This window comes from Callithrix jacchus, chromosome 10, assembly GCF_049354715.1.
Source record: "Callithrix jacchus isolate 240 chromosome 10, calJac240_pri, whole genome shotgun sequence".
Taxonomy (NCBI): Eukaryota; Metazoa; Chordata; class Mammalia; order Primates; family Cebidae; genus Callithrix; species Callithrix jacchus.
The window spans coordinates 17,555,348-17,577,460 of NC_133511.1; the positions used below are offsets into that span (position 1 = coordinate 17,555,348).

Sequence of the window (22,113 nt, forward strand, 5' to 3'; positions counted from 1 at the left end):
CCAGGGGCACCCCTGGTCTCTAGTAGCTCTCAGCACTGAGCTTCAGATAAGAATTTTTAAGTCAGGAGGCAGTTTCGTGACTAAGTACTATTTCCGAGATGTCCCTGAACACTCACAGTGGACTCCTGGGGGCTGGATCCTAGAAAAGCCAGTGAAAGGGGCTCCCTGAGTCAAAGACCCCCTCCCATCCACTCCTTCCCCTGCTCACAAACCGGCAGCCTGCCTGACCACATACCTGTGAAGGCTTTCCTGGATGGTGGAGTTGTATCTTGAGATTGAGAAGCTGTTGGCAAAATCCCTGTGGGCAACCTCTGTTGTCCGGTAAGCACTACAAAGGAGGAGAACGGAGAAGAATCAGCCCCTGGAGACAGAGTCACTCCAAGTCCTCCAGCAGGCCTAGAGCCCCACCAGCCCTGCTGACAGAGGCCAGAGTGTCATGGTCTGAATGGTGGCCAACTCCTCCAGGCAGCAGTCCAGGCCTGACAAAATGCAGCCCCACCCACATATTCTACTACTGCCCCCATTGCCCCCAACTACCCCCCAAGACCCCCAGCCCTATGCACTACCCAGCATTTCTCACAGTGTAGACTGGTAGTATTAGCATTACCTGGGAAGTTATCAATATTAGCAATACTTCTGGATCAGAAGCTGGGGTGTGGGTCGGTGATCGTTGTTTTAACAGGTTCTCTAGTGATACGGATGTACACTCAAGTTTGAGAAACACCAATCTAGCCCTTTTCTATCCAAACTGATTTGTGAACAAGCGGCAGCAGCATTCTCCCAGGCCTACTGAATCTGAATCTGCATTTTAAAGAATCCCAGATTACTGATCTGTACGTTACAGCGTGGGAAGCTCTGGGCAAGCCCACTGGATCTCAGACCACAGTGTGCCTAAGAATCACCTTGGCAAGTTTGCTGAGCAGGTTCGAAGTCCTAATCCCAGAGATTCTGATTCCGAGGTGCATTTTCATAAGCATGGCAGGTGATTCTAGTGTGTTCTACTCTCTGCATGGAATTTATGTATATTTCTAGAACATGGTACACCCCTGCGTGACGGTCTGGCCTGACACTTTGCACTGCTGCTCCTCTACCCAGAGGGCTCCTCCATTATCCGCTCTCTCCTCCAGTGCAGTCAGGCACCCTCCCCATTATGTGCCCTTAGTGCTTCACACGTATCATCATCATTACACATCACATCGTGCTGTGGTTATTGGTTCAAGCCTCTCTCACTGAGCCACACTAGAGGTCCTTCAAGTGAGCCACACTAGAGGTTCCTGTCTTATTCCTTTGTGTCCAGGTACTGCACAGTATCTAGCACACAATCAAAGCTCAATGAATGCTCTTTGAGTAAATGGCATTCAAACACCTGAATGCCCAAGGGAAGTTCAGGCTGGCATCAGGCCACACAACTCATGGATAAAAGATGTCCATGGTCTTTCATTTGGATCACTCTGATCCCCCTTTCGTGGATCTGGGTAGGCTGAGGTGGGGTAGAGAACTAGTTCTAAATCCTAACCCCCCCATCCCAGGTGTTTTCAGTGCTTCTGTAGAGAACCCACAGTGAGATCTTAAACTCCTTTTCACAACCTCACACACATCGACAAACCGCACAACTACCCAGATTGAAAACTCAGTCCAAGAGGAGGATGGAGAAGCGTGCCTGGGCTGAAAAACAGACACTCCTTCAAGCAGAAGGTCATTGCTCACCTACTAGCACTGCCTGAGGTGGGCATCTTTAAAGCCAAAGATCCTTAGGATTTTGCCTGGCCTCACCTGCCCCATTTCATTCTCCATTTGATGAGGTCTGGCTCAAGCCACAATAGCTATAGCTCAACATCCACTGAAGGGCTTTGCACAACCTGAGCTTCTAGTTCCCAGAGAGAAGAAGAAAAGACCTGCCCAAATGCCTCCCCAAGTCACAGGGCCACAACCACGATCACCAGATGTGATAATGGAAGTGAGGGTGCTTTGATGCAAAGAACCATCTAGGAATCTGATACTATTACAGATCTATACATCATTATTTTGGCCTCATGAAAACAATTTGCTCTGGACTCATAGGATCCCAGGGTCCCTGACTCTGAATACCCGGAGGGTGTCTGAAGCTAGTGAGATCAGCCCCAGTCCCCACGGGTCTTTTTAACATATTGTTTCTGCAACATGCTTGAGACACCCCACAAAGAACCTGAAGCCCAGACCCTGGGGCAGAGTTGGGGTTACCTCTCGAAGCCCAGCTGCTGGCAGGTCTTCTCTGAGTAGGAGTCATTCCAGTTGCTGCTACAGATGGGAAGCCACTGATGGGAGGACTCAGAGTAGATTTTAAGCAGAGACTTGTCCCAGTCAAACCTCACTGCAGGGCGAGAAAAAAGTCAGAGCAGGTCCTCAGTAGCTAGGAAGCATCAAGCTCCTGGGGGATGAGCTGAGTCAGGCTCTGAGAAGCTCTTGTCCTGACAGCACTCCTTGCTGAGGCCTGGGAAAAGTGCAGGACCATGGCCTGGGCCATGGTGGTAGACCAGTACTCAGAAGCCCAGGATGCCTAGCATGGAGAGAGCCGAGGCAAAGTCACCAGAGTGCTACAGATGGGTACAAACTGTGTATCAGCTCAAATGGGACTCGATGGACAGGGAATTGATGGGTCTGTATTGCATACACGCATACACACGCAAACACACACATACACACATGTGTGCACACACATATATAGGCATGGTACACACATATACACACAGACATGCAGACACACGCACAGATACACACAGGCACACAAACACATGCACACGCACACACACGCACATGCACGTGCTCCCCCGTGCCCAGCCCCCTTACCGCAGCCCAGCTCATCACTCTTCAGCTTGCAGTCCACTACCCCGTCACAGCGAACAGCGTGCTTGGGACAGCTCTCCCTCTGCTCCTTATACCTGATCCCTGTGTGGCCCCGCCAAAAGTGGACTGGAGAAAAGAAGCAGACAGTTGGGTCACAACCAGCCCCACGGGGATGAGACATGGAGCAGCCCAAGGCCCTGGGGGTTCTGAGACACCGACCTGCAATCCCTCTTGAACTCTGGGGCTCTTGTCCCCCGTCTGTATGGAGAGAAAGGCTGCTTAGGAATGCTCCGGAATGCTCCAGAAAGCTCCTTCAAGCAGGCAGCACCAGACAGACTAGAGCAGCCAGCAACCCAGACAGAGAGAAAGAGGGAGAGAGAGAGAGTGCTGTGGAGATGGGGATCACCTTGGGAACTCCCCTCCCTGCATGCTGGTCAACGTAGTGGACAGAGAAACCAATTCCTCCAGTATCCCAGAGCCTCCCTCTCAGAACCCCTCTGCCATCCCATGTTCTCTGTGCTCCGCAGGGTCACAGCAGATAAATTTCTGTCCTCACAGTCACACATGCAACCACCGTCTGTCTGCTCTCCAAGGCGACCATCCTTCCAGCCTCAGAAGCTTCTGGGTTTTTTCCTTGTCCCTCTCCCCTGCATAAGGGACACCCCTGTGCTCAGTTCTTTCCCCCTGACTTGTCTTTATGCCTTTAAATGTCTTCTCATTCAATGAGCAATTCTAGGTGGCTGATTCCCACATATACAAGTTGGGGCTAAAAGAAAACAGCTTTACAAGCCATATGTGCAAGTCTGCTTCACGACTTCCTCCCTCTCCAGCAGCAATCTCTTTCCAAACCAGGGGCTGTGGGCCCTCCTGGCTGGAGGCACCTCCCCTTGGCTGCCTCACAGACGTGGGTGCCTCTCCTCCTCCACCAGCTCCTCAGCCCCATGGTTTCCTTTTCCTCCAGGGCCCACTGTGCTCTCCGTCACCCAGAATAAAGGCTGCCCATGTGTGACTGCTCCTTCCAGGCCCAGAAACAAATCCTTCCTAATCTCTTGGGCTGGTCCCTCCTCCCACACCCTGGGCTCTGAACCCCTGGGGAACCCTGGGTGGTCCCCCTTGGAGTGTTCATGGAGCCCCACGTGGATGTGTAGTGGAGAGAGGGTGCTGGGCTAGGTGGGGAGTCGGGAGGCCTGGGCTGTGGTCCTGACCCCACCATGTGGCTGCTCGGTGACCAGCACAAGTCAAGCCACCTCCCTAGCCCTGGAGGTCTAGAGGCCTCCCTGGCAGAGCTGTTGGGGACTTCAGGAAATGCTGTGAAACTACACCAAGAGCTTTAGTTCTATTCTGTGAGTCCACCAGTGTGTGCCGTCTCGCCCCTCCATAGGTCATTCCCATGGCTTTCCTGGAGCGGGGTGCCCTGTGGTGGGAAAGGGAGGGGTGGCAGAGCAGCAAGTCACAGCACTGTGCTGAGGCCTTTATGTGCATTGTGACAGTGACCACACCATCTGGTCAGACAGGTGGGAAACTGAGGCTCGGAATGTTAATGGACTTTTTGAATCAACACAGCTGGTCGGTGGCAGAGCCGGAGTCTGCGTGGCACTGATGCCTGCTCTGCTAGCACAGAATCCCCTTCAACAGCCCTGCTTGCAGACCTGGCCACATGCTGGCCCACTCCACCCTTCACCACTGGTGCTGCTTCTTTAGCAGAATCCTTACTCTTTGGCCTGGGGCTTAAAGCTCTCTACAGCATGGCCCAGCCTTGCTGAACCAAACAGATGGCCCCAGGTCCCTGATTGTGCATTCTCCACTCTGGTTAGACAGGTCCCTTCCGCTCCCCCATGCTGTCCTTGCCACCTGGCTTCCCACATTTTCTGTGGCTGCTCATCCGTGTGGATGCCCTACTGGGCATAATTGCTGTCCTACCTTCCAGGTCTTCATCTGGTCCCACAGCCACAAGGAGCTATCGCTTGCGTCCACCCCACACAGCTGTCACCCCTTTCTCACAGTCACACTCAAATGCATTTGCCCGTCATAATTTCCAGCTATTCCCCCAGGAGGCTGTAATCTTCCTGAGGACAGATTATGACATGCAATGTACATGCACATTTGTGATGCCTAAAGTTTCCCACTGTGCTGGGCTCATAGCAGACCCCTGGGCAGAGAGCTCTAGGACATGTTTTGGGTATCTTTGCTGAAGGCGGGAGATTGAGGGGCCTGACCCCCTGAACTCTGTGCATGTCATCCCATTGACTGAATATCCTTGGCAGACTTTTTCCCATCAGTGTTTCCCTGCGTGTTTTTTAATAGCTAGTATTTTTAGATTTCGTTCCAGGAATTATGCTGTTGTCTTATTTATTCCTTATAATCTCGTGAAGTTGGAATGAGATCTTATGGGGCACATTGTCAATGGAAGCAATGAATGAATTTTGTCTCATCAGAAGATGCAGAAACTGAGCTCAGGGTGGTTAACTAACTTGCCTAAGTAAGCTGTGTAGTAAGTGGCGCAGATGAGATCCAAGCCCAGGTTCTTCTGACTTCCACATTCTTAACCTGGATACTCCAAAGGGGCCCAGAGGCAGCACAGTCCAAGGCCATTTGCAAGAGTGTCCCTCTCTGGACACAGTAGCTAGGTGAGTGAGTGGTCCCCACACCTGTCCCCCCCACCTGCCCCATCCCTGGGTCCCACTCAGCCGGTGGTGCCCAGAACCCACCCCTGCACCCTCCATTCAACTCACAGAGGATGATGAGCGACACCACCAGGGTGATGAGGAGGAGCACGCACCCGATGAGTGGCAGCCGCTTCTGGCCCTCCCGCCAGGTGAACTTGGGCAGGCTGGTACCTAGGAGCAGGATGACAGCAGGGGAAAGTGAGGCTGAAGAGGAGTCTGACAAGGTGGAGAGGGGAGGGGAAACAAGGCTGGCCCAGGAGGGCCCTGTGAGGACCACTCCACCCCAGAAGTTAGAATGAGATTTTATGGGGCACACAGTCAACTGAATGAATTAATGAATTTTGCCCCATCCGAAAATGTGGAAACTGAGCTCACCCTGCCTGGCACCAGCAGCCGTCTTTTACTGTGTTCTTCTCTGGGCCAGCCAGGCACTTTGCCTGTGTTCTCTCACTTAATTCTCATGGCACCTTCATGAGCAGAGTCTTATTAGGCTCATTTTATAGACGGGGAAACTGAGGTTCACAGAAGTGAAATCACTTGCCCAGGGTTACTTGGGGAGTTAGTGGCAGAGTAGGAATTCCAATGCAGTGGGTCTGATACCAAAGCCCCTCACCTGCCCCAGAGAGGGCAGGACTGTGGGATGGGCCCCAAACTTCACATGATCCTCCAAAGCCAGGTATCATCCTGGATGATACAGGCTTGGGTGTATTGTGGTGATGGAGACAGTCTGAATTCTGGGATGGGAGCAGAGCAGCATTGGGATGGGCAGGAATGCTGATTCCTTAAGGGCGGACCCAGTCCCCGAGGTCTATTCGACCTCTCTGACTCCCTAGTAGCCGAACCATGCAACCCACAATTTGGAAGGTGGGGATGGATGGATGTGCCTGGTCAGAACCTCTCCTTTTCCTCCCCCACCCACAGATGGGCCCACTGATCATGACCTTGCCCCACCGCAGACCCCAGCTTCTTAGGCAGACACACAGGACGGTGTAAGGAGAGAACGCTGTGACTAACCTAGGGACCTTGCTATTGAAATCAGCTCTCTGACCTGGGCTGTGCAGACTCCAAGGTGACACAATGCTTCGTTGGTCCTGGCTTCTTATCACCTACCCCTTTTGCTCCTAATTTTCCACTGTCTCAGGTTTTCATATAATGTTTCCTTTTTCCCTCACCCCCCCAGGTCCCTCACCACCCACCCCTCCTACCTCCCCTCCCATGCATTGTTAACTGCTATGAGGAGCAGATCACACGGGCTCTGACAGTTACAGCCCGTGGGCTGCTTCCCATCTCTCTTGCCTTCCCTGCAGCGTCCCCCTTACCTGAGCTTTCCCTGGTGGCCCTGGCGGCTGGTGCTGACCTGGCAGGAGATGGTCGGGTGGGTACAGCCCCCACTGGTGTTGCTCTAACAAGGTACACTCTGGTTGGGGAGGCTGTCACAGAGGCTGACCTGGCGGATGAGGACCTGCTGGACGAGGACCTGGAAGCTGATGTCTGAGCTGGAGATGCCCGAGTTGGAGATGCCCGGGCTGGAGATGCTCGGGCTGGAGATGCTCGGGCTGGAGAGGCTCGGGCTGGAGGTGACTGGCCTGGAGATGTCTGGCCTGGAGGTGTCCCAGCTGGAGATGCCTGGGCTGGAGACACCCGGGCTGAAGATGTCCTTGCCGGAGGTGCATTCTGAAAGCAGATGGAAGAGCATCCCTCAGGCTGCTCCCCTGCCAACCCACCCCAGCCCACAGCTGTGCTGCACTAGGAGATGAATGCTCTGGGGCAGCAACTAGAGGTTGAGAAAAGCCCCCCGGACAAGGAAGCATCTGAGAGAAGGATTGTTCAAGGATAGAATGAAAGCGCAAAGACCCTGCTGTCTCCCAGCTCCCCTAGGGGCTCCCCTGCCACATAGGACCCTCAAAGGTGGGTAGAGGGCAATGGGCCATGTGCCCGGGGATTGGGGGTCACCGGCTTAGGCTACGCATGTGTAGAAAGGGTCAAAGGAATAGGCTGCTGGGCTGATCACTCACTCTGAGACCTCATATCAAGGGAATGTGGTCCCCTTTGGGGAAAGTAAAGACCCCTCTGCCCGCTTCCCTTCCACCTCCTACATCCGCATCCTTTTCTTTCATGTATGTGTGTTAGATTATAAAATATTGTTCTTACTATGAGCTGTAATCAAAAAGTGTGAAAAGCACTAGCTAAGAAAAGCCCTGACATGCCACCTGAAGGGGCCGAGAGCCAGCGTGAGCTCATCTGAGGGAGAAAAAGAATGCTGGACAAAGGCCAGACTAAGATCCTTACATAACATGGACAAGCCTCAGCTGCAGGAGACCCTGCCCTTCCCTCTGGTTGTGGCCTGGGCCTCAGCCCCTGCCAGGGATGCTGGCATTGTGGTACCTCCACTGGCCTGCCTGGTCTCCCTCCCTGTTTTGCGCATACTCTGAGTCTTCCCCAACTTCAGAGGGAATTCCCATAAGCAAGGACAATAAAATACTAATCACTCATGTGCGTATGGCACTTTAGAGTTTATAATAAACTTTCACGTCTGTGGCCTTATGAGGTGCTCACCACATCCCTGGGAGGTTGGTACTCTTGGAAGTCCATTTTACAGATAGGGAAGCCAAGCCTCAGATCTCAGCTTGCAGAATCACAGAGTCAGCGTTCTGCCCCATGCCTGTTTGCCTCTGAGTCCCTGCCCTTCTTAAGTCAGAAGAGCTTCCTGGCACAGTCCTTGTGAACCACGTATACAGAGTGCTCATTCTGCCTTTGTGAGATTGGTTAAGAATGGGACCCCAGGGCCTGCAGGGCCGGGAACACCTTGGGATCCTGGGAATAAGGCCAGGGGTTACTATAGGGGTCTTAGTCTTGTGATACTTTCCGATGTGACCCATAGTTGGGCCCTGTGACCTGCCAATACCAGGAGGTGCCTAGTGGCCCGGAGCAGCGGGATCAGGTGGGTCTTCTGGTGCTCCGGCTTAGAGAGACCAGGCTGGAATTTGGCCTGCCTCTAAGGTGGCTGGATGCCCGCCCCAGGCAAGTGACTTCACTCTTTACATCTGTTTCCTATCTGTAAGCTAGAGAGAAGCACCTTGCTTCCTGGTACTGGAGCCACAGATCTTACCTGTAAAATGCCCAACACACAGTGAGGGTATGGTGAGCAGCAGCTGTGATGATGGGGTTTTGTCTGGTTTTTGAGTCTTGCTCTGTCACCCAGACTGGAGTGCAGTGGCATGATCGTGGCTCACTGCAACCTCCACCTCCTGGGTTCAAGCTGTTCTCCTGCCTCAGGCTCCCAAGTAGCTGAGACTACAGGTGTGCTCCGCCGTGCCTGGCTAATTTTTCTTTTCTTTCTTTCTTTTTTTTTTTTTGAGATGGAGTTTCACTCTTGTTGCCCAGGCTGGAGTGCAGTGGCATGATCTCGGCTCACTGCAACCTCCACCTCCTGGGTTCAAGCAATTCTCCTGCCTCAGCCTCCCGAGTAGCTGGGATTACAGTCATGCACCACCACACCCAACATGGAGAAACTCCATGTTGGCCAGGCTGGTTTCCAACTCCTGAGCTCAGGTGATCCACCCACCTCGTCCTCCCAAAGTGTTAGGATTACAGGCATGAGCCAGCTCCAGCTAATTCTTCTATTGGAATCTCCCCCTGTTGCCCAGGCTGGAGTGCAATGACATGATCTTGGCTCACTGCAACCTCTGCTGGGTTCAAGGGATTCTCCTGCCTCAGCCTCCCGAGAAGCGGGGATTACAGGCACCCACTACCACACCTGGTTAATTTTTGTATTTTTAGTAGAGATGGGGTTTCGCCATGTTGGTCAGGCTGGTCTCAAATTCCTGACCTCAAATGATCCACCCGCCTCAGCCTCCCAAAGTGCTAGGGTTACAGGCATGAGCCACCATACCCAGCTGATAGTGGAGTTTTGGTTGTTTGTAAGAATGCTGGGCTTACTTTGGAAAAATCTGTTTGAATATGATTGCCTCCACTCCCAGCTGTACTTCCTGGGCAAGTGACATAATCCTTCAGAGCCTGATTCCACAAGTGTAAAACGGGCAGACCTTACCTCCTTCACCCCCATAAATGGGTGATACACATGAAGGAGCCAGGTCTATAAATGTGTGTCAAAACATGGTAAAGATAACAGCCACTAGCACTTTACCAGATCCCGTTCCAACCTCTTAACGGCTCTTTGCAGTTGGTAGAGTTAGCCTCATTTTATAAGTATTGAAACAGAGGTCCCGGCAGGTTAAGAACATGCCCACATTCACACACCAGGTAAGTGACAGCTCAGATTCTAACCAGGCCTGCTAGGAGCAAGGAGGGTCTTGGCCTACAGTGTCACAAATGTCCACAGGACCTCCCTGCGTCTCTTTGGGGGATGCACGTGCAGTTTTGCACCATTATGTGATTTGATTCTCACAAGTCCCTCGGTTAGCAAGCTGGGCAGGAATGAGGATCTGGGGCTCAGAGAGACTGAAGAGCCCGCCTCACCCCCTGAATGAGCTGGTGGTCTTTAGGAACTCTAGCACAGTCTTCTGATTCCCAGGCAGCTCAAGCTGAACAGGACCCTACCATCCAGCCCCAGCTGCCCCATTATGAAGAGACCCAGAGGAAAATGGATGGGCAGGTGTGGGGAGGGAGCTGGGGAAAGCTGCAAAGCTGGAGCAGTGGAAGGGAGTCAGACCAGAGAGGGAACTGGTGGGGAGGGGGCATGGTGGAAAGCCAGGAGCGGCAGGAAAGGGTGATACAACCAAAAATGGGACGGAGGCTCTGCAGGCCCTGAGTCTGGGGGCATCTAGCCCTGGTCTTGGTGGAGCGAGTATTCTGCTGTCAGAGCCTGGGAGGCAGGTGGAAAATGGCTGGCCCCCCAGACCAGGACAAGAGGAGAGTCCTGGAGCCTCAAGACCTGAAGGAGAACTGCCCATGAAGAGAACTATGAGTCCCAACAGGGACATCAGGGTGGAAGGGCAGCCCCCAGACCAGAGAGCAGCGTCCAGAGTGAGGCCCCTGCTCCACCCTCTGACCCTGACCCTCACCCCAAACCCTCCCAGACATCAGGAAGAGGTCTCATCTTTGGGGATCATCAGAATAAGAGATTCCATACCAACCTTCTTTAGGCACTTCACAGCCTGCTGCCCTACACTACTGGAAGTTCTTCCTGATGTCTAACCTGTTAATAGCACTAACTCATTTCCTTTCCCCAATTCTTGGAGAACAACTGCTGAGACTCTAGCCTCCCACCAGAGGCCTGACTTCCCCCTCAGAGTAGAGGCCTTGAGCAGATGGGGGAAGGGGATGGGAGGAGACTTTTTTTTTCCTTTGAAACAGAGTCTCACTCTGTCACCAGGCTAGAATGCAGTGGCACAATCTTGGCTCACTACAACCTCCGCCACTCAGGTTCAAAGTGATTCTCCTGCCTCAGCCTCCTGAGTAGCTGGGATTACAGGCGCGTGCCACCACACCCAGCTAATTTTTGTATTTTTAATAGAGACAGGTTTTCACCATGTTGACCAGGATGGTCTCGATCTCTTTATCTAGTGATCCACCTGCCTTGGCCTCCCAAAGTGCTGGGATTACAGGTGTGAACCACCACTCATGGCCGAGACTTCTTATCCAAGGTCCCAAGCTACAAGGAGCAGAACCATGACCAGAGCCCAAGCTTCCCAAATCCTGGCCTTTGGCAGTGGACCAAAGACTGGAGAGTGAAAGTGAAATGACTTGACGTGTCCTGGCGTTTCCACAGCCTGCCTGCAGACCAGAGGCTTCTCGGCCTGCTCAGGGCGGAGCAGGGAAGTATGCTCAACTCTGAGCATGTCCCTGGCCTAACCTTGCCAACCATTCTTTCCTGGCCCTGCCTCTCCTCCCCACCTACCCCTGGGGTGGTCTCTGAGGTTACCCGCTGTGGTAGCACAGTTGTAAGCCCTTACCAGGCCAGGGAACAGGCCCACGCCCCAGGCAGTCACTGCCACCACCTGGCTATGCCTCTGCAGCTCCCAAGGGTCCTCACCCAAGGCTTGTTCAGGACCCTCCGGACATTCTGGGGCAGGAGTCCGCAGGAAGATGGTGAGGGACAGGTCAGGGAGGGCTAAGAGAGCAGCCCCTCGCTCCGGTAGTCTCTCCAAAGCCTGTCCCTGGACAGACTGTAAGAATTATTACTCCCACTTTACAGACCGAGAAGTAGAGGCCGAAAACATTTGTGTGCTTTGCCCGAAGTTGCTCAGGCCCATCTTATAGCAGAGGAGGGACTAAGACCCAATGTCCCCTGCTTCCAGTCCAGTGCTCTCAACACCACTGCTCCCAGGGGTAGATTCCCCCCTACCCTGCAAGGTGAATGTGACATTTTTCTGGTTTCCAGGTACAGACCCTGCCCCTTAGGTTGTTACCTGGTGGGGGTGGTAGTAAGTTAGCCAACCCCCGAGTATGTCCAATGCTTAGCCTCTCCTGGACCTTCTGGGGGCCCAGCCAGTGATGGCAGGGAGAGAGGGCCTCTGTCTTTGCTAAGTGATGTGAGCTCATGTTTACTTCATGTCAGTGGTTATGGGGCTGCTGCCATGGATCAAGCCCCAGGCTCTGCATAATGAGGGTTCTCCAGCCATAAGCAGCAGCCTGAACTTGGGGAATATGCCCCTCAGGTCCCCCAGAGCCCGGTGCAATGTGAAGGACCCTATAAAAAGCTCTCCCGCTAGTCCGGAAGAACGTCCAACAGGCAGCAGCCGTGGTAATGACATGATGACACATCTTCACAGCCTGAAGGCAGGGGCATTAGGGTCCCTTTAAGTCCAGTATAAGCCGACTGCCCTTGGGTCATCCCTTTATAAAGCTACCACCCGGGGCTGGATCTATCACAGGCTGGCAGAACTGGAAGGTTTCCTGTAGTCCCAGCTACTTGGGAGGCTGAGGTGGGAGAATGGCTTGAGGCCAGGAGCTTAAGACCAACCTAGGCAACATAGCAAGACCCATCTCAAAGAAAAATAAAGAAAAGAAAACCTACCCAAACCCTTTATACTATTGACGAGGCAATGAAGGCCCGGAAATGCTGTGTGACTTGCTCATGGTCACACAGCCAGCTGGCGGCAGTGCCATTTCTAGAACCCAGACCTTCTGGCTCCCATCCTTGGGCTCTTGCACAACATTCTGCTCTTCCTCATCTGTCCCTTCCCAGCCCCCATGAGCAAGGACGTCCCTTCCCAGACAGAGGCCCCCATGGCAGTGTCTCTTTCCCAGTGACACTGGGCATCATAGGGTGGGCACAGGGAGACCACTAAGAAAGATCAGGAGCTCCCTTTGACAGAGCCTAAAAATCCTCCTCGCCTGTTGGGAACCTGGGAGCCCTTGGGCTGTGGCAGGGGTGGCCTGACCCCTTCCCACGGAGGGCTGGGCAGGACTGGGTGACTTCTTTCCCTTCCTCACTGCTAGACCCAGGCTTCACTGTACCTCCAGGTATCCAGGGCCTTTCCTACCCGCCCCCTCCCTGAACCCAGAGAAACTCCACAAATATAGGCTCCCCTCAGAACACAGGCATCTTCCCCACCCCCTCCTCACCCACCACCACCAGCATCCCTAGCACACACGAAGTGCATCCCTTAGGGACTCAGGTCAGCCCTTGAGGCAGACAGAGCTCCAGAAGGGGCCAGAGCCACAGGGCCAGCCTTGTCTCGGGGGTGGGAGGCATGGGGAACCTCACTTCTGCTCCCAGCCAGCCCTGTGACCTTGGGGACTGTCACATCCTTCTCTGGGTCTCAGCTCCCTCATCTATGAAATAAGGGTGTTGGACAATTTCGGGAATTTTCAAACGGGGTTCCACAGAGCATTTGGTTTCCATGGAGGTAGCTTGGAGACCAGTTGTTGGGGACTGTGGTGGGCTCTGAGCCCTCACCCCACATCAACAGAGAAGATTGACCTTCCCGTTTCATACGTGGACTCCATGTAACGTTCATTTGAACAAAAGCGGCAGTTGCTACAAAGAACTTGAAAGTTACTGGCCAGGGTAAGTGTTGACATCCCTTCTAGTTGCTGATGCCTCCTGTGCACATGAAAACGTCTGGGGGAGCCCTGCTAGACCAGAACCAAGATGGCTTCTTGTTCGTTCGTTCATTCATTCATTCATCAAATGCTGTAAAGAACATGGAGTGCCCACTATCGCCAAACAAATAATATTTGATTGCCCAGAAACTTGCTGCCTCAGTTTTTCCCTGTCTGTGCCTTCTCTTGCTGCCAGTCCTAGGGTAGGGACACACTCAGTGCTGGTACATAATGGGGGCCCCTCTAAAGGCTTGGGTGTTGCTTCCCCACTAGAGGAACCAGCCGCCATCTGGTGCTGTCAAGGCCTCCACTTGACTGCTAAGGCCGGAGTTCCCTGTGGTGGCTTCCCCTGTGCCTGCGCCACCAGTGCCCTGCCCACTTGGCCAGGCACATCCACCCTCGTCGTTGCTATACCAAGAGGAAGCTGTTTTGCCAAAACAAGACACTTAAGCTAAGTGGCCACTGTTACATCAGTCGTCCTTCCCACCCAGCTCCTCAGCCCAGGGCCTAGTACATACACTCCCACACGCTTACACTCACATTTGCCAAGGCTCAGAGGACAATGCAGGGGAAGGCAAGGTGGCTGTGCCAAGGGAGGTCTGCTCTGCACCCATGACAACATGAAATAGGGATAAGGCGAGGGCCGCACACCTGCAGGGGCAAAGGGCAGGCAATAGAGTCCTTGGGGTGCCTGGGGCTGGGAGACCGCAGTGACTTGAGCCTGCCAGTGAGCTATCTCGGGAACTGCCCAGCCCCCTCTGCAAAGGGTGCCTCGTCCTGGACCAGCACTGGGCCCCCACGTGGTTCTCACCAGTCCCTAGCACCTGTGGCCTTGGGCTTGGGCTGATTCGGAACCTGTTCCACTTGAAGAAGGCCCAATATAAGAAAATCCACTCCACAAAGGAATATTGCTTCATCAATGGGTCTACTTCAGTCTTTCTTCAATAAACATCACACTTGTCTAAGAATTAAAAATGTGATCCACTTTGAAAAAGCACAAAATAGGCACTGTGAAGAACAAATGGACATATCTGGTGTGGCGCACCTGTCGTCCCGTGCTATGTCATTCACACTATCAGGGAACCAGAAAGGAGCCTCGGTGCAGCGGTGGGGGCGGATCTGTCCAACCCTCTTCTTTGGTAGGTAGGAAGCTGAGGCACAGGGGAAGAAGATATTTGTGGAAATTTATAGGAGCCAGCACCAAATTCTGCAGTGATGATAAATCTCAACATTCTGTGACTCTCTCTCTCTCTATGCCAGATGCTATTCTAAATGAACCTTACTATGGGAAAGACACTATTCTGAGATTCCTTGAGGTAGGTATTATTAAAGTAAGTTTAGCCTAAATCTGCCTCCTGACATATTTTAAGTTCGGATCAAAAGATTTCTCTGTACATAGTAAACTGTAACTCAACTGGATGTGTAAACACTGTAACCTACTCTTGTTAATAATCGCCAAGTTTTGCCCAGTCAAAGGCAACCGACTATTCAAACTGTGTTCAAATAAGACTTTCTGTTTCTCACTTCCATTTTCCATTCTGTCCATAAACCCTCTCCAACCAGGCAGCTGTGTGGGAATCTCTCTGAATCTATTCTTCAGTGGACTGCTCCATTTGAGAATCATTCTTTGCTCAATTAAACTCTGTTGAATTTAGTTTGTCCAATGTTTTTCTTTTGATGGTAGTGTTATTATTCCATTTTACAGATGAAGTAACTAAGGTGCAAAAAGGCGAAGTGGCTTGCCCAAAGCTGATGGGGAATGTGGTCAGTTATCTGTCCGACACAACACGAAACTTTATTTGAATATGAGAAGCTGCGCTCCTTCTGTGCCTCTTTTCCAAGATCCTTCTGAAGATCCAGCAGCTGCCAGAGGAGTGCCATCAGGCTCCAGCCCACTGGCCACCATCTTCCTCATGACATTTTGGAGTTGAGGGACAGAAATCACAATGCATCTCTCTGCAATTTAGCCCTCAGGGAGAAGGCACAAGGTCAGGTGACCAGCTTCTCCCAGCTCACACCTATTTAATCAATCTTTTTTTTTTTTTTTTGAGATGAAGTCTCACTTGTTGCCGAGGCCGGAGTGCAATAATGTGATCTCAGCTCACCGCAACTTCTGACTCCCAGGTTCAAGCAGTTCTCCTGCCTCAGCCTCCCAAGTAGCTGAGATTACAGGCATGTGCCACCACGCATGGCTAATTTTGTATTGTTAGTAGACACAAGGTTTCTCCGTGTTGGTCAGGCTGGTCTTGAACTCTTGGCCTCAGCTTGCCTTAGCCTCAAAGTGCTAGGATTACAGGCATGAGCCACTGTGCCCAGCCCTAGTTAATCAATCTTAAGAAACCTGCTGCAGATAAGATTACGAGCCCCAGCTATAGGCTCACTCACTTGGGGCTTCCATCTTAAATAGTGGGGGAAAGCTAAGAACCTTAAATAAGGATGTAATGGTTCCATTCTTCCATTCCAAGATAAGTTTGGACAATCTTTTTTCAGAATGAAGATGGCACCTGTCATAATATTTGACACTCACTTCATAGATTAATTGGGAGTTCCCCAGTGAAGTCTATTCTCTGTCCTGTCCCCCTCCAGCAACCTTCATGTTGGTCCCTGACTGAAGAGATGAGCTTCCTGGGAAGATATCACCCCATCACCCTATCTCAGGGACGGACCCTACTATTCATTCCAATGTGTGCATAGCCACCCTGCGGATAGCTCAGCCCTTCTCACTCTTGGGTTTAGGGACCATCTAGTTTAGACTCCCAGCAAATTGCCAAGGAGGATGGGAGGTTCACCTTCTGCATGCCCCTGTGTACCACCCTTACTGTTCAACAGTGAGAGGCTCTGATACCCCGCAAGGCCTAGAGCCAAGTGACTTTGGTGAGGTAGAGATGTGAACCAAGGAGCCCAGAACAGAGGGTAAGGGAGGTAGCCTGGGAAAGAAAAGCCAAGAGAGGGCTGGAAGAGTGGTGGGAAAAATGATGGGAAAATGTGCAGAAACACATTGGGGGTTCAGAATAGAACACAGCCAACTATAAGCCAGAACAGAGGATGAGCTGATCTTTCCCAAACCCAGTGCTAGCCCATTCTTCCCAGAGTCCCAGGCTCTAAATAAGGCACAGAGAATTTGAAGAGGGGCATAAAACAAGACCTAAAGGAGAAATGAGAGCACGAAAGGGATTTCCTGGAAGAAAAGAAAGTGGAGGCACAGAAGAACAAAATCTTTGGAAGCCTTCATGTGTGTATGACTGGCATTCCCACAGTGGTCAGGCTGGCTGCTCTCGCCCACCCCCAAGGGCAGCAGAGGAAAGGAACTTGAGGGGTAGCCGGACTTGTGGCTAAACATCAGGAAGCACTTCCCAAGCATGACGTTATGAAGCCCAAAAAGAAGTGACAAAGGGAAGCTGAAACATCCCCTTGAAAACCTTAAATGCACCCAGAAAGTCAGTTTTCTGGGAAGGTTTGGAGTATAGTGGGGGTTTAGACAAGGTGACCCTGAATTCCAGTTAGAATGCTTTTGATTTTACAACCAGCAAAAATGAGATTAAAGTAGATTAGCCTGGGTTCCCAACCAGCCAGGCTGATGCTGTAACAGCATGGATGCTTGGTAGGAGTGCTCACAAGCCACAGAGCAGGAACCCATGAACTCAGTCACACAGCCCTGGGGTGCTCCCCAGCCAGACCCCAAATCTCAGCAGCTTCTCCTCCCAGGAGCTCCTTTTAGAACCATGTTAAAAGGAGACCAAGAGATCTTGATCCTAAATAGCTTCAAACTAGTAAAGGCACAGCAGTTTCCCCCGAATCGGAAGCACAGAGGTGGCCGTCCCACCTGTCTCTCAGCCCCAGCCCTGCTTCCTCCGCGCTGGGAGGCTTGAGGTCACACTCACCCTGTGGCTGTCCCTCTCCATGGTCTCCGAGGGAAGAGTCTTCCAGGCTTAGCTGCTGTCCAAGAGAAGATCCATGTTGGCCCCCGGCTTCCCAGGCATGTGGGGTAAAGGGGTTGGAGGGCCAAGGGCCAGCCCCTACCAAACGGGGCGGGGAAGCCAGTTGGGATGTGTGAAGTAATTCCCAGTATAAACAACACAGAACTTGCCAGACCTGTTCCTCCGCCCCTCATCCAGGCCATCCCAGTTACTCAGCGAATACTGAATACCTGAATACGGGAACATGAAGCTGCCTTTACTCCTGAAACTGCCCCCACAGAAGCAGGGAGTGTTCTGAGCTGCTTCTTCAGAAGGTCCCTGAGAGAAAGGGCAGAGCCCCATTAGGATGGTCTTGGTCCTGTTGACTTGAGCCCCTGAAAAAGATGCTCCCAAGCCCTCTGAGAGATGACCCTATCCCCAAAAGGGATGTTCCAGGCCAGGGACAGAGCCCCACCTATGGCAGGACAGTGTGAACCTTCATCCCCAAGGACCAGGTGTCCAAATCCCAAATCAGGGCACGTGGTCTCTGGGCACATGGTCTGGCAGTTATTTTTTTCCTGAACTCTGTTTATTTTTATGAAACTCTTGACAAAGAAATGAAAATCAAATGACCTTTAATTATGCACTTCATGAATTGCCCTCTATTGAAAACATAAAGTGCTAGAAGCCTCACATCAAAGTCAATGAAATAAAACATAAATATCTGAATGGAAACTGTTCCAAGAAGTAATGGACTGACTCATGGTCCCAAACCTATACCCCATTCTGATCCTCAGCTATAGAAGCAGAGGAAGGGCTTTTGCAAAAGTGGTGCTTCAGGCCTCCAAGCCCAGCTGAGCTGCTGCTGAGAACTGCAAAAAGAAAAAGGAGGTCCTGGTGGGGTTTGGGAAGAACTTTCCTGAGCATTCGGAGCCACCGAGATTTTAGAGTCTGAAGGAAGCTCACAGATCTTTAGTGGTTGAATCTTCTCATTTTGCTGATGGAGAGACAGAGGGCCAGAGAGACTAAGGAATGTGCTCAAGTCACATAGCAAACAACACAGCAGTAGCAATAACCTTAAGATGCCAGTAATCCTATGAAACACGCATTCATTCAACAAATATGTACGGAGTGCCTGGCATTGCTTTAGGTGCTGGGGACACAGGAATAAAATAGGCAAAGGCTCCTGCCCTATGGCTCTAGTACTTGGGGATTGGCGGGGAAAGCAGACACAAATCAACAAATCAGTTACGAGGCCTCCTAGAAAGTGAGAAGTACTGTTCAGAAAAATAAGACAGCCAAAGGATGGAGAAGGTAGGGGAGGCGGAGTCCCGGCAGTTGGGAACAGGATGGTCAGAGAGGGCTCTCTGCAGTGACGTCTGAGCAAAAACTGAAAGGAAGTTTTTGAATCCTCCCCATTTACACTCAAGAAAATAGAAACTTCTAGCCCACAGCAGAAACTGTGCCCCAATTTAGGGTGTTGAGGGAAATCTAACCCAGAGGCAGGGGACAGAACCCCCAGAGACCCAGGCAGGGACCCTAGAGTTTTCTAATCTTGGCTTATTGTTGGAGCCACTTCCCTGGCTTTCGATGAGAGCAGAATTCAGCCACAGGCCACATCCCCTTCCTGCCGCATCTGCTAGCCCACCCTGACAAAGGGACCCCTCCCATCCGTCCTCCTGAGAAGAAACTAGCCTCATGTTCTCAGCTCCTCCTCCTCCCTCTCTCCTAGGGAGGAGCCCAGCCCCTCTCTGGCTGCCACTGAGCCCTGGCACACCCCGGCCAGATCTGAGGGCCTCCACATCATCCCCTGCCCAAGCCACTGGCCTCCAAAGGGCAACCTCAGCCTCCTTTCCTGAAGGCCCCACCAACCTAGGGAAAGAGCCCAAGCTCAGGACCCTGGGCCAGTCAGGGGGAATGAGAACCCCAACTCCGAGGGGAACTTGCAAGGTCTCACAGGTTCACCATCAGGAAAACAGAACATGTAGAACCAGAGGAAGTGCCTGGCCTGGGGCACTAGGCAGGCTGCGAAGGAATGTCAGTTTCACCTCTTGCTCTTTTCCTTGGTTTCCATCAGAGACACAAGTTGGTTGGTCCCAGAGTCCTCACTGATCAAGCAGTCTGACCCATGTGAAATCCCTGCCAACAGCATTTCAGCTCAGCAAGCATTGACTGCTCAGCACCAGGCACACAGTGGCTGCTGGGGAGTGAGGGCAGTGGGCAAGGGACAGAAAGGCAGGGGCCCTGCCCTAGGAAAACACACAATTAATGTGTTGGGGTGGGGGTTTGGGGGGACTCTGAGGCATGAAATCCCTTGCTGGTGGTTTTCCTATTTCGAGAGTGAAGGCCAGCGCTGGGGCAGCGCCAGGACCTGGATGTCGCCCCCAGCAGAGCTGGCCTTAGAAGCCTGCACCGCTTTTTACTTCCGCACCTGACCCTGGCCTGACCCTTTCCTGGCTCCCTCCTCCCGGCCTCCTTTGCTGTCCTGACTGTACAATCTCAGGCTCTCTCTGACTCCCATCCTTTCCTTTGCCTCCCTCTCTCTGGCCTTGGTCCCTAGCTTTCTCCCTCCTGCTCCCTGGTTGCCTTCTGGAAAGACGCCTGCCAGGCCCACCTTTGGCTACTCTGCATCCAGAGGCTGGAAGCAGCACCTGGGACCTACCTTCCACTCCCTCAACCCCTCAGGGAGAGTGTAGGCCAGCCATCAGGACCATTCATGCCCTGGTCATTTCCTACCAGGGAACAATTTCCATGTGGAGTAGAGGGAGTTTTACAGAAAAAATGTCAGCATACAAACAAGCACACATCTCCCGGCAGCTGGCCAGGAGATTGAGTGTGAGAAAATCTCACTACTGTTTTGAGACTAAACTCTCCACTTCCATAGCTGTTCCAGCCACCACTACCCCAATGCCTTGGGAGGTCCTTCCTGAAGCTCCAGCCTGGGAAACAGAGCTCTGGGCCCTCTATTCCCAGCCTTATCTTCCTTGGAGTTCCCACCTGGGGCAGCGCTCCTCCCTCTTGAGTCTATCAGCAGTTTCACCCAAAATCACCTCCCAACTCCCTGCTTGGAGTCCTTGCCTACCCTTCCCTACTTTGCACCCCACTCCTGAGCTTCTCCACTATTTCTGGCACAATAGATGGATTTCCCTCCAGACCCGAGGGCAGCCAGGAAGCAGACTACATAGAGGCCCAGCAGGCCAAGGGGAGACTCTGGGGCCACCCTCAAAGGAGCAAATCATCAGGAGCCACTCCTGGACCCAGCACACCTAATGCTCCCATGGTCTGTCATGCCCCCGCCCCCAAGCCCAGCAGTCTTCCTAGTTGCAGCCCCAGGCAGGTCTCTCTGGCCCCACTCAGCCTTCCAGGGCAGTCCTGGGTCCCTCCCAGCTGTGGTCATAGCCGCACCTCTCCCCACTCCAGGCCTGCAGATGGTTGATCGCTGCTGAGTTCTCTGGACTAGAGGTTGGTTCTGTCTTCCTGCTTTTCCCTTGGCGCTGGACATCAGTGATGAAGTGAGACACTTGCTCATGCTGCACAGTTTAAGAGAGTGCCCTAATTATCAAGATAAATCATGTTTTAATGAGATATTTTTAAAACCTGCATTCATGGAAAAAGTCCAAGGTGAATAAAATATCAGCATTTTAAGTAGAGACAGGATCAGCTTTCCATCTGGATTCGGTCGCCCCTTTTCATTACTGACATGTTAGCAGGGCCCCATTTTCCCCGGGACTATTCCTTCTACTTTCTGCAGGATATCGTCACGGCTGCTCAAAACGTCCAGGCCAACCAAGAGCAAGGGAGGTCTTTTCCCAGGGGTGAGCCCTCTCTCTGCACAGAGCCCTAGAGAGCTGCTGTCTTCGCCGTGAATATCCACCCGAGTGCCTCCTTTTTTGTGCAGTATCATTTCATTTTCAGTCTTCCACGCATCTGCACGGTCTATATATTCTTTGTTGTGGCTGAACAGGAGACCTCAGAATTAAGCAAACCGGTGCCTATCTAACCATTTGCTGGACATGGACACTTGCTACAATCTGTTCTAAGATTTGGTTTTTAAATTAACAATGCATCAATAATAAGTTAACAATTGAATGCTGACAAATGTGCACACCTGTGTAACCATTGTGACCATCAAGATCTAGAACATCCCCGCCACCCCAAAAGGTTTCCTCCCACCTCTTGCAGTCAGTTCTCTACCCCCATCCCAGCTCCAGACAATCACTGATGCTTCCTGTCACTAGAGGTTAATTTTCCCTTTTCTGGAATCTCATCCAAATCTGCCCTAAGATTTAATGCTGAACCCTGAGCACAGCCCAGCAGGGCCACTGCCCCAGGACTCATATCAGGTGCTAGGTCCTCTGAATACTGTAAGAGGAGGCCAGATCACATGGAGAGATTTTTTTATTCAAGCCAAGAGAAAACAGCCCGTACAGGGAGTCCATACAGAGTCCCTGGTCCCTGACTAGCCTCTCAGCAACTCTAAGCAAGGCTCACAGGGGACTCTGCTGGTGGGGCAACTCTAAGGTTCCGTATCTCCAGCAGATACTGGGCCTGTCCCCTGGATAAAGAGGAAAGGGGAGGAAGAAAGGACTGGCACACCCAGAAGGGAACCCAGAAAACAAGTGTGGGCTGGAAACCAGAAGACCACCTGATGACTCCCAGCAGGTCTGTGGTTCAGAGAGTCTAGGATCTTAAATGCAGTGTTTCTCTTAGTCATGGAA

At 52.2% G+C, this 22,113-nt stretch overlaps 1 protein-coding gene across 5 annotated transcripts in view; it reads right to left on the bottom strand.

Moving 5' to 3' along the window:
* TMPRSS13 (transmembrane serine protease 13) overlaps nucleotides 1-17,634 on the bottom strand; it is a 28,738-nt gene extending 11,104 nt beyond the window's left edge. For 2 of the 5 annotated variants that reach the window (XM_009006903.5, XM_009006902.5), the window contains exons 1-6: nucleotides 17,381-17,486; nucleotides 6,809-7,163; nucleotides 5,556-5,660; nucleotides 2,827-2,949; nucleotides 2,221-2,350; nucleotides 236-328 (exon numbers count right to left, since the gene is read on the bottom strand). In XM_009006903.5, the coding sequence (XP_009005151.1) occupies nucleotides 236-328; nucleotides 2,221-2,350; nucleotides 2,827-2,949; nucleotides 5,556-5,660; nucleotides 6,809-7,163; nucleotides 17,381-17,401 (827 nt within the window). In that variant the 5' untranslated portion in view covers nucleotides 17,402-17,486. Of the gene's footprint in view, nucleotides 1-235; nucleotides 329-2,220; nucleotides 2,351-2,826; nucleotides 2,950-3,042; nucleotides 3,082-5,555; nucleotides 5,661-6,808; nucleotides 7,164-17,380 lie in introns of all 5 variants that reach the window. The other 3 variants (XM_078339594.1, XM_054241637.2, XM_078339595.1) reach the window with 3 other exon arrangements.
* Between the last annotated feature and the right edge of the window lie 4,479 nt (nucleotides 17,635-22,113).